This window comes from Argiope bruennichi, chromosome 10 (assembly GCF_947563725.1).
Source record: "Argiope bruennichi chromosome 10, qqArgBrue1.1, whole genome shotgun sequence".
NCBI classification, from domain to species: Eukaryota; Metazoa; Arthropoda; class Arachnida; order Araneae; family Araneidae; genus Argiope; species Argiope bruennichi.
The window spans coordinates 69,392,821-69,405,826 of NC_079160.1; the positions used below are offsets into that span (position 1 = coordinate 69,392,821).

The window sequence follows — 13,006 nt, forward strand, 5'->3', positions numbered from 1 at the left end:
TTATGATTCATATTAAATATTAAACATCTTCGTGTGTCCCGAAAATCCACAGTCACTAACAAATAATATTTAATTTTTTTTCACCTTTAGAAGTATGTTATTTCAGAAAGAAACACATAATTTTCTACAAAAACATTCAAAGAAACAAAAGCAAATGATTCGGAAGGGAGGATATTGGAGGGTAGTGACTAAATTTTCCTGAAAAAGAACCCAAGAAGCTCGATGCTTACGTCATCAGCTAGAATTTCAGCTTTCAGAGAATATACAGTATAGTTCTTGTTTTTGAGATCTATTTTTATCTTCCATCCGAAAACAGATATAGGCGACCGTCTTGTCTTGGTGGTAACAGCTTCGAATCTGGAGGGTTTCAGGTTCGAGACCCGATTCCACCGAAGAACCGTCGTGTAAGTGGGTCTGTTTCACGTTAAATCCGTCGGGACCAAATGTCCTCCCACTGGTGTGGCTTGGAAGTTTGGAGAGTGAGTGCCAGCTCAGATATCGTCCTCGTCATCTGACCGTGGTTCAAAAGTACGAGGTCTGTCCCAAAACAGCCCTAATGTTGCTTTGAAACCGGACGTTAAAATAACTAAACTAACTAAGTCATATGCGATCTTTTTACATGAAGTGAAAATGGAATCTCTTGCAGGTTTGCGTGTGCTGCTGCAAAATCCTTACAACCAGGAATTAATAACTCACTTAGGTACACGATACGAGATCGTGAATCCAATCCAAATAAGGCAAGAATGGGGACGGCGTCTTTCTACACGTGCAACGACAGTTAATGGAACGGTAAGTTGTTTTGGGAAATAAATATTATTAATGATGAAATTAAGCATTTAGCTACATATTTTTCATTTAATCAACCTATTAATGATTTATATTACATTAATTTTATGAAAATATGATTTTATTCATTAATTAATCATGGCTGCACAGCTTCAAAATTTTGCACATATTTATATTCAACAAGCAGCTACTTCTTATTTATAAATATTGAACTAATGTAGAAAACGTAATAAAACAGATCAGAGTCTGATCATTTATGTTTGACAAAGTATTCATTTTATCCTGATATTTTATATTTTTATAGAATTTGTATGTTTTATAAATTGTATTTGACTGCTAAATTAATACGATTTTTCAAACCAACTTGCTGGTCAACCTAGTGATCCTAGATGGGTGTTTAAAATTCGTTACTGCCAATTTTAAAAACTAAGATATCAAATTGTTAAAAAGATGGATTATTTTTACAAATTTTTTGTTAATAAATGGATGTTTTTATTTTTATTAATTCGTTATACATCTCTAGTGCAGTGAATTTAATGAAGAGTAAATAAAAAGAAATTATTTGTAGTTTATTTATATGCCAATTTAATTTTATACATTTTTTCCCTTTCTTTAACCTAAGGTTACTCATCTACCTCATACATCTTTATTCATTGAGACTTATGAACACAAGTTGCACTTGGATTTAGTACTAAATAAGTAAGTAGTATCTTCAAAATGAATGGAAAATGCTTCAAATATTTTCATAATATATTTCTTTATTTTTATATAATCCATTTTCATACATTTTTTTCTATTCTTATTAAAAAGAAAATAGAAATAGGATTTTCTCTCTGTACTTTTCGGGTATAATATTCAATGTGGACATAAAATAATTTACTCTGTTTGGAGGCTTCTACAAGTAAACCGAATGAACGAAATGAAACCCCATTTCATATACAGAGTGTGAGAAACATGGGAAACGTGAATTAAACAGAAAAGAAAAATTTATAACTAAAAGTTGCCGACAGGAAAAATATTGGCGAGGAACAGAATACACAGTAAGGGAGTGGGGATTATAAACTATTCTTGAAATTTCACATCCTTCAACAATTTTTAATTTTTAAGTGCAAGTTTGAAACACGTTTTCGTAAGACAATGATCTTTTTGTTTCACATAACAATTGACAAAAATCTGAATCATGAAGATTTTTTTTCTATGGAATAAGTGTGAGCGAAATATAAGCAGTGTAAACATAGCGCATTTTGTCAGATGGTAAGCATATGCACACTTTATATATATTGTGACATTTACCTTTAATCATATAATGATGCCATTGATAATTTTGAGTATATTTTAAAGATATATCACGAAAGTTATTTATTTAAAAAACAACGAAAGAAAAAATGTTTTAAGATCTTTTATTTCAGGTTTTTTTTACAATTATTTCTTTCAGACATTAAATAGCAGTCGATCTTAGATTTATAATTTTGAATTTTTATGTTGTAATATTTATTAATGTTTCTTTTTCATGTTAACTATCGTTTTTGTTCTTTCAGAAATTTGTTTCCACAAACATTAGTGCAATTTATATATGAAAAAGGTGGGCCTCCTCTCGCATTACAAGAGGTAAAAACAATCATTCACTCTATTTAAAAATTTGGTAAAAGTGAATTTTAGTGTGCACCCAGCTGCGCCAACAATGCCAAGTCGCCAATAAAGATGGCGGACAAAATAAACAAATACTTCCGCGGAACAGTTACGGTTACTATTTCCCGCCATCTAATTAGAACTTTTTACTGATAAGTATTTTTTTTTCATACTGCCCGGTGCCTTCTACAGATGCCTTCGGCATCTGTAGAAGGCACCGGGCAGAATTTTTTAACTTAAAAAAAAACATCCTACGGCTTCGCTAGCAGCGGGAGCGGGAACCTAGTAGCTTCGCTAGCGCATTGAACATAAAGACTGTGTGGAAAACAGAAACAGTACATAACCAAGAGAAAAGAAAAAACGGAGAAATAAGCAATCGGAACATTCTCCATACAAAATTTCAAACATACTTTTCCCACCTTCATCAACTTGTAAAAGAATATATTCCACTCACCTTCCATCCATTCTGCCGGTTCGATATCAAACCATTCTCAATACAAAATTTCTAACAAGCATCCTTTCCTAATTTCATTAACTCGTAAAATATATATGTATGCATATTTAACTCGCTCCTCATCCATTCTACAGGTTCGAAATAATCCCGACATAACAAATTATGAAGGGAACCAACCGTTATAACACCAAAAGAGTTACGAGAACTGCGAAGAATTCCATTTGCAGCTGTCTTTGAAAGTGAGAATGCAGACGATTTTTTTAAAGCGAATACTGACAATTAAAAATTGCAAAAGAATAAATATTTTCTGTTCGTATTCACATTAAAAAAAGAAAGAAGAAAATAACTTTTAATTATAAGCTTAAATTTCTTTATAATAAAGAACAAAAGTAAAATCTTTAATCGATATTTTTTTAATATTTTTAATTTAACATTTTTCATAATTTAATTGTAGTTAAGTACAACTCAACCATTGCAAAAAGTAGTAAACAAAACAGCAGTACGGTTGCTATAAGAGGGATCCGATGGGTTGCAATATTGGCGACAATCGGCTGGTGCACACTAATCTTCACTTAGGCCAAAAATTTCAACGTAGGATAAGTTCTATACATAATGGACCTATGTTTAAAACTTTCATCTATTACCATCATACTTCGATAATAGTTGGAATCTATTGCGAGAGTATGATACAGCGAGCACTAATCACCCCCAAACAGGACGATTAGTGCTCACTTTCCTCTTTGAGGAAGAAATGGTGTGGGGTTGGTTATCTCCATACCGATCAAGGGACATACCACATATAGAAGATATCGTAATATAGCTGGGCACAGGCATTTGGACTCAATCTACTTTCCACCAGAGGGATCTTGCTACCATATGGGTCATTTAACTTTCACCAGACGCTACGACAGGATGGAGGTGGATGTGATGTTTAAAGGTTATTTCAGTCACATCTGTAATTGGAATTCCGTTTTATGTATTAACAGGGGTTTTTTTTTTATCTAGATTCATAACTTCAGAGCTTCTACTTAATTTTATTCGCATATATAAGTGAAAATTCTCCGTATCGAGCACATTGCCTAATTTATAATTTTTGAAATTGCACTATTTGCACTATCTATGATCTTATATAATCAAACAGTCAAGAAAGCACGCGCGATGTGCATGTTTTAACTAAGTATGAGTAACAGAAACGGAATTAATTTTATTATGCAATGATTCCCACAAATGTGGTCTAAAGTCTTCGTTATAGATCAACCCAAAGTATTCACCTACACATTTTAATTAGTATTTTTGAGAATACAATACCAAAACGTAACAGCATGTAATTTAACAATCTTACTCCTTTATTCAGAAACTGCATCTATAATTAATCCATATTATTACATGTAACAATCCCTTATCTAATTATCTCCGAATGTTAAACCATGAAATTATATTGCAACTCTAGATGTTTCTAAATGTAAAATAATTTTATATTATAACATTAATATATCTAAATATATAAAAATCTTGTATCGTAATTCTACTCTCATTTGTCAAGTGATATTGAATCTTTCTTAATATCTCTGAATGATAATCGTAATATCTCTAACTAAATATAAATTATTATAATATTGCAAATCTGCTTAGTATCTTCAAATATAAAATATTGTTATATTGTAGCACTAGCATCTCTATATGCAAAATAACATTATATTGTAATCCTTTTTATTATTCTGTATAATAGTTTGAATTGCGCAGTGATGTTCCGAGATGTGTGAGAATTTATCTTTTCCATCTTTTATCGAAGCGATCGGGTGTGGGAAGTACACAGGTTGCAGCCATAGGGCGGCGTCATGTCAGGTCATATCGAAAGACACCGATATATTATCACAATTTATGTGAGACCGGAAGATCTAATTTCTCAAAGTCTCCTCGGTTTAGAAAATTAACAAGAAGTTGCGCAGAGTTCTAACCATTTTCTGTAGAATTCTACATCATTATTGGATATAGTCGAGTTCAATGTTCAAAATTTAAACCGAATTTAAATCAACAGGTGCGATCTTTCCGAAATTTTTTCACTCTTTCTAATATTATGCCCTCCCCCCTCGAATAAAATTGGAACCTTGACAAGGCCGTTAACAGCATGAGTGCTCAGATTTTTATTTTCTGACTCTCACACATGAAAACTTTGTGCTTTGTAATATAATACAAAAAATCAATTATTTATTTTGGATTCCCTATTTTTGACTGATTAACAGAGAACTAAAATTTTAGTTAAAGAATCTCATATAAAATTTCTAAAATATCTTTTTGAGTTATCGTGTTTACATGTTTGTGAAATCACAGACCGACATACTGTCAAACTCTTAGTAGATGTAGTTCTAAATTTGATATATATCTATAATTGACATGCTATGTTTAAGAATTAAATTAAATCATTCCAGTTCCTTTGGTTTTGTAGTTACCGTTTTAACTTGTATTCGAACAATCGGAAATACAAATTTCCTCTGAATGGGTTTCGTTCAAAATTTCAAAGAAATTGACATAATTAGTGCAAAGGTCACATACCTTATTTCATTTATCAAAGAGAGACTGATTGATCTAATTAAAAGAATGGGTTTTTCAGACTCAAGGTCTGAAACGTAGGTACACCCAAGAATCTCGACTTTTAATTTTTTGATGGTTTCAATATTTTCTCTTTGTATATTTTAAATATGAGAAAACAAGAATATTAAATACTTTGCTATTTCAAGTTAGATCGTATGTATAGTTATATTGTTCATCTATCTGTAATAGATGGCGAATTTTCTGAATTTTTATATAATTGTGAGTATTCAGTAAAATTCACAAATAATTATTCCTCTAATCTCTTTCTCTTGTATCACTTGCTTAATTAAAACAAATGTGTCTACAAAATGTTTTAAGAATTTCGGCAAATGTTTATCACATTTTTTTGTATTGTACACTATTGCGTGCTGTATTAATTAAATCTGCAAAAAATGCAACAATAATCTAGGATCAAAAATTAATCACTCTAAATCATAGAATTTACGATTAAGAAATAAAAGGATTTTTATTTGAAATATTCAAAATTAAATGTAAAATTCTGACCTTAACTCTCCAATATTTAATTTTTTAAATCAAAATGAAATTCTATTTCTGAACTAAAATACATTCCTAAAATAGGCCCACACCGTCATTGTAAGATTAGATAGGAATGTGCAGATCGGATAGATTCATATTTAAAAACCATCAAGAATTTTTAAAGAGTAATTTCAAAATATCTAAAGTCTAGTTTTAAATATAATAAAACATTTCCTAACATCTTACTACTATTTTTTACATACAAATTAAACTTTTATTATTGATTCAGTAAAAGCCAATTTTTAATATTCAACCATATTATTGTTAATAAATTATTTTATTATTTATAATATGCCATTAGAGGGGAAAAATCAAGGATTTTTCAAAATATAATTACAGAAAGGAAATCTTTATTAGTTTTCTTTCAATGTACTCTTTATTACTAAGAGATTTAAGAAGAGTTCAGAAGTTTAATACCAATTTAGAAATTTAAGTAAAAGAATATTGAAAGAAAATGTTAAAATATCGTTTGCTTTTAAATAAAACTTTTTATTTTATTTTAGTCTATATTTATTATTTGTAATATCACATAATTTTGTTACAAAACAAGGAAATATATGTGAAAATATCTTTTGCTTTATTTGGGATTATCGTCTGTTTCAACATATGAACTTATTGTTTGTTTTATATGTTAATTCATCTTTAAATTTTTTTTTCCATTTCTTTTTAACCGAATGGCAGCTGTCAAAGGTTTTATTTTTTCTTAACGCAAATACATCTGTTTCTGCAGAATACAGGTTAATGTTTATAAGAATTCGAATTTAAGTACTTCTGTAAATAAAAAAAATGTACGAAATGTAAGCTTATATTATAAAGGATAATTTACTTTTTATCGTTGATTTACTCCTAGTTAGAAAAATGTTTTTCTTCTTAACAGAAATTTAGAAAAAAATTGTGATGAATATTTGAGAAACATTTTTTGAATGCTTTAATTTATGTGTTATTCCACGGTTAATATTTAGCGAATACCCCACAGTCTAAAACTCTATATGCTAAATAGCAAACTAATAAATTTTAATATTTTTGAATTTGGTTTTCATTTGAATCAACATGGCATATACACGTTACAAATAGCAATGATCGATTATCTTTAATAAGAATTTATTCTCAAACAGAATAAAGTAATTTGTTCTTGATATTGAAAATTTAAATCTTTCTGCAATACTTGAACTGCCTCATTATTTTTTCCAGAATTTCAATTAGAATGCTTAATTTGAAAATCTGATCATTGAAATAAGGACTTACTTAAACTGAACTTTAAACTTGAAAAGTTCGAATTTTATATTTTTTAAAAATTTGTTTACCTTTTTTAATCACTTCAATAATACATGAAAAATCATATTTTATTTGGTTTCAGATACCTGAGAATTGTTATTACCATGCCACTATCAGAAATTTTCCTGATGCCTCTGCTGCATTTTCTACTTGCAATGGAATTAAGTAAGAAATTGAATGATTGTTTTCTTCTGTTACCTATTGTTTTGTTATTCTGTTATCTTTTCTTCGAATATTTGTTGTCATCCAAAATTATGCAAATTATGCATTAGGCAAAGAATGCAACGACAGGGACTACTTCATTATTGTACTTTTTGTCATTATAATTATGATGAGGTTTGTCACAATGTCTGCATATGATTCCAATTTTCAGCTTATTTCATAAGTTATCTATATTTCGAGATATGGTCAGGGATATTTTAGCAAATAGAGTAGAAATGTTACTTCGATACCAATCTTGTCGATGCGATCTTCTAAATAGATGTGTTCTACATGAGAAGACATTATATTTCTTCGTTTTTTCTTTGTGATGGGGCTACTTGGCATGCCTTATTGTAGTGTTTCAATTTTCCTTTCACTTCAATATTTTCGTTGAATTGCGAGATATGGATAACTCTTTCAAGAATATCTTGCAAGAGAAAGGGTTTGGAAAAATGCATCACATGTAAAAGGAATAAACCTCGTAGATGCACATTCTATTGCAATTGAGTGATTTCTGAAACTGTTTTTTTAATGCAAGAAGGCAGTCGAGAAACGAGTTTGGGGCATTCAGGGGGTTAAATATTATCATACCTGTAAAATATGTTATTACAACCATAAAAAGCAGCTTAAAACTTTGGAGCTACATCTGAAAAGAAGGTCAACCCCAGTATATTTATCATTGAATGAATAATGGAGTAAGATATGTATAAATATTTGTATGCAAAGACTGTGACTTTGCAGATTTCAAACTTACTTACAAAATCAGTTGCATTATGTTGTGTTCTATTCAATTCATTTATCGAAAGAATAATCTTTAGTTTTAAAATACAAAAAATTAACTTTTATTAACAATTTAACAATAAATAATATAAAGTAATAATTTAATTTTTGATGGTAGATATCAAAAATTTTCATTCGAATTGTTTTAAAAGTAAAATAGATCATTGTGTTGCCATTATTTTTTTAAATAAAAGAATTCATTCATTTGAGAAGTTATTAAACTGTAATTCTAGGTTCTTACAAAATGATATTTTTTATTCAGTAATTTATAAATTCATGTAAGTATACATTGTGATAAAATGATGTTATATGTTTTTATAAATTGTAAAAGTAATTTGAGTTCTAAAGAATGTAAATCATTAAGATGTATATTTATTCAGCGAAAATTCTTAAATTGTTCATAAATTCATCTCATTAAATACTAACCTCCATCATATATTTGTAGCGTTTAATTTCAATTAAAACTTTTAGACATAATTTTATGTTCATAATTCCCCAAAAAAAATATTTTTGTAATGGTTAACAAAATTGTATTATTTTAATAATATTGCATATATTCTGTTAATTTTATGTAAGAATTATCCTAACAGAAATAAATCCATAGCATTGTTAAAAATGTAACAGTACAGAAAATCAATCATCTACCTTTCGCGGTTTTGGAATTTTACTTTCTTATTTCTCATATAAAATTGCACAGACATGGAACAGAATCTTTCCTCCTTAAGGTGACGGTGAACTTAGAAATAAGCAAAAATGGATGAAAACATGAAATTTTCTTTTTATCGTTTCGTCACAAAAATACGTACTTTTATTTAAAAAAAATAGCATTATACAATTTATTTAAGAATAAAAATATTTGCAGGGGCTTAGAGAAATAAAATACATTTTAATGATTTTTCTAAAAATGATGCTGTAGTTAGATTTAAATATCTTTAGTATGTTTTAAGTGCCTCAAATTTTGTTGAAATGGAGCAAAATTGATAAGATTTCGATTAAACATTAACAGGAAACTGGGTGTTTGATTTTACATTTCAAATTTAATTAGATAGTTAAAAATAGATTTTCGTATCAAAAAATACAACATTTCTATGAAAGTTCAGTGGATATGCATAAAAATGTTTCCGAAAACTTAATTGTTAAATAAAAGCTTTTATTGAAAACTATATAAAACATATTTTTTAAACCTGTCAAAATGTAGAAAAATTTGCCTTATTGTTAAATTGATATCCTTAAAAAAAACAACTTTTTAATTTTGTATGATATAAAAATCATTTTTGTGCTGTAATATTTTCGAAAAATATTGCGCAAAAAACAGCATAATTTCGCTTAAATTTTTAATTAATTAAAACTGTAATTCAATTTTGAACAAAATATCGCTCTGTGATGTGCATTCCCACCTTCCAAAGTTTTTTTGTGCCGAATTTAATAATTCTTTGTTAAATAATCTTTCCTATGCAATTCCAATATATATGCAGACGCATAAGCGTTTCCCTTTATTATTAGAAGAGAGATAAAACGATTGCATGAAATAATATGTTTCTTGTGTGTTTTTCAGAGGAATTATACTTCTGGAGAATAAAGTGTTTCTTCTACAGCCATTGCAAGGAAACCATTCGGTAATAAATAATTTAATATGTTAAAAGTCTGATTAAATCAATTTAAATAATTTTTCATTCTATGTATCTGGAAACATGAGATCAGATGACAAAATGTGATAAATCCTCCCCCCAAACGAGATTTTCGATTTTTGAGACATCTCTGTTGATGTATAGAAAGTGGCAAAAAGTTTAATTTCAAAACTGGATCAATCTTCTAGAGACCCTTAGGCAATGAGTCTCGGGACGCCTCCCCCTTCCTTTATCCTCTTCAACTTCCAAAATTAGATCTTTTTTATTGATTTCAACTTTATTTTCTTTGTAAGCAATTTTAAATTGTTAATCTCGGCGATCTAAAATAACAAAACATTTAATTTCATATCACTTTCAAGAAAGCTGGAGTTTATTATAAGATCTTCCCCATAAAAAAGTCGAATTCAAAATGTAAAAGTAATTTTGAACACCATAGTTTAAAGAAATGACAAAAAAAAAAATTAAAATCAAACTAAATACTATGTTATCATAGCATCAAACATTTTTTAAATTAAAAAGTAATATGTTAGAATTATTGAATAATGCAATGTGGGATTTGAAAACAGTTTTTTTAAGTAGGAATTCTGTTAGAAAACTGAATGCGCATGAATATTTTTAGCCCTCAGTTTATTTGATGATTTTCAGATTGTGCCAAGATCTATTGTGTATAAGACTCCGAGATGTATTATATATAATGCAATCACCTTGGCGATATGATTAATTTTCTTGGCGATAAAACCAGGGAAAGAGGGAGGTTCGTAAATGTCCAAAAAACACCGAATACTGCTTCAAAATTTAAAAGATATTTTATTAAAATAAATTTGAATGCTTTTAAATTATATTTCTCTGAAAATCCCACACAAAAAATCCGGAGATTTAGGGATTCCTTGGTTCTGAGGGGGGGCCTCTCAAAGCAAAGAAGCCCCTAAACAGTTACTTATTTTGACTTTTAATTAGACTGATTCAAAATTAATCACGCTATTTTTCTTAAACCTTGAAATTACTATCAAATAAAATTCTAAAGCAGTAAATTTTTGTCAAGTAAACTTGACCTATAAAATTTTTTTATCTGAATATAATAAAAATATAACTCTTGTAACAAAGTTATCCCATATTCCGTATCTCAGAACTAAATCTTATTATAATAACAGCTGAATTTTCCCTTTTAACAGAATATTCTTAGAGAAGTCAAACTGCTAAATATTTACAACTATAAAGGTCACTACAAACTCAGACTGTTATTTTCAAATAAATTGGATTAGAAAATACAGATAGAAAATCCGAATTAAGCTATGCGTATAAAAGTTTTAAAAGATAAAATTTCGTAATATAAAATACAAAGATGCAAGTCTCTATAAAAATGTTTTTCTTCTAAGTGGTTTGAAATAATATATTTTCTAAACTATTTTTAATCAGTTTCTTTTAAACAGTAATAATTTAGTAATCAAACATATCCTCCTTGTTTTAATATTTTAAGTATTTGAAAATAAGTATTTCATTCAAAATTTCTTTTAAGGCTATTATTTTTAAAAAAGGGATAAAATGTAGAAATGATATAATGTATAAATTCTATTTATATTGACTTAAAATGAAAAACAGGCAATGATTTATAGATTTTTACACAGAATTAAGGGACAGTATAAAATTTCCCCTGAAATTCTTCAGTTACGACATTCCCTCAGTCAAACGTAATATTCTCCACATTCTTTGGTCAATTATCTTTTCAAAAATAGAGGCTAGCCGCCTTTGGAGACTGGTTGGTTTGTTGTGATTACTGGTTTCTAAAAATTAAAATTAAATGTTTTGTGTAACTAAATCTTAATGGTTTTCTCAAAAATCTTCTTTTTAAACTTCAAAATTTGTAACATGTTATTGACATGTAATTCATATTATTTTAGAAGCCTTGTACAATTATGCTTATTGTGCTATGCATTCCCTTAACAGTAATGGCCAAGATTTTGGAAACCTTTTGGAGCTTTAAAATCTCATAAGAGCATTAATACTTCCAGCAGTAATATAAAATTATATTTCGTTAAAATTTTTTATCTAAAATGTAATTTATTAAATTGTGTTCAATTGTCATTATTTTTAAAAAATAAAACGAAATAGCCACAGAAAAAAGAAACAGTACTTAAATTGATAAGGCATAGCTTTTTTACTTTTTCTTAAGACCCCCGGGGGGCACCTCGAAACGAGGATGAGATGCTGCCGGCATGGTGGTTGGATCTCGCTACCCTGGAGGGTACACTAATAGGTGGGGGATCTGACTCCTCCCATCGATGACCGGAAGTACTTCCTTCTGGGAGGGTTGTACCGTGGCCGGTGGCGGCCATTAGGACTCAACCACAGTTCCCGCCAATGTTGCTGTGGCGACGGTTCGGTCATTCAGTTTTTATGGTTTAAATCTTTACTTTTTCTTATCCGAAGTATAGAGAGAGTATTGTAATCGACAAAAAATTCGAAAACGAAATTTTGTCATATCTCCATGTTTTAGACATCCCTGAATTCGGAATTTTTGAAAAATGTTTGCCTGTCTGTTACAGAGAACTAAAAAAATGCTTTGAATTTGATATACAGTCCTACACCAAATTTAAAGATTTCTATTGAATTTTGAGCGAAATCTTTTCTGAGGGAGTCTGTCCGGATGTAACGTGATAACTAGAATACGAAGAGAGATAGATAAAATTCGGTATACATATTTAACATTTATAACGTAGACACCTGTCAAAGTTTGAATCTAATCCAACAAGGGATTAATTGTCTGTCGACCTGTACTTTCAGAATCACTTCAACGCGATAACTCAAGAAACGAAATGACTTAAATATATCAAATTTAGTATGGGATTTTGTGACTGCAATTTTAGTTTTGTGTCGTATTTTTATTTCAGTCATTTGGGAGAAAAGCTTCTAAACTCAAATTCAATTTTTGGATTTTTTTTTTTTAAGCGCAAGCCAAAGATTAATTGCCAAAATTCGACAAAGAAGATACGATAGATTCAATAAAAATATTAAAATCGCGCCAATATTTCGGTAACAAATGTATTCCAATGCCATTCAAGGCTTTCTCTGGGATAACACTTTTGTTAGAGAATATGCAAAAAAGTTTTTTGGGAAAACTAATCGC

The 13,006-nt window shown here is 29.1% G+C and overlaps 1 protein-coding gene across 1 annotated transcript in view; it reads left to right on the plus strand.

Annotated features, from left to right (window-relative positions):
- Positions 1-13,006, plus strand: part of LOC129988522 (zinc metalloproteinase-disintegrin-like batroxstatin-3) — a 122,731-nt gene that overhangs the window by 26,486 nt on the left and 83,239 nt on the right. Inside the window, exons 2-6 of the mRNA XM_056096768.1 lie at positions 647-789; positions 1,409-1,485; positions 2,325-2,394; positions 7,356-7,438; positions 9,810-9,870. Coding sequence (XP_055952743.1) covers positions 647-789; positions 1,409-1,485; positions 2,325-2,394; positions 7,356-7,438; positions 9,810-9,870 — 434 coding nt within the window. The remainder of the gene's footprint in view (positions 1-646; positions 790-1,408; positions 1,486-2,324; positions 2,395-7,355; positions 7,439-9,809; positions 9,871-13,006) is intronic.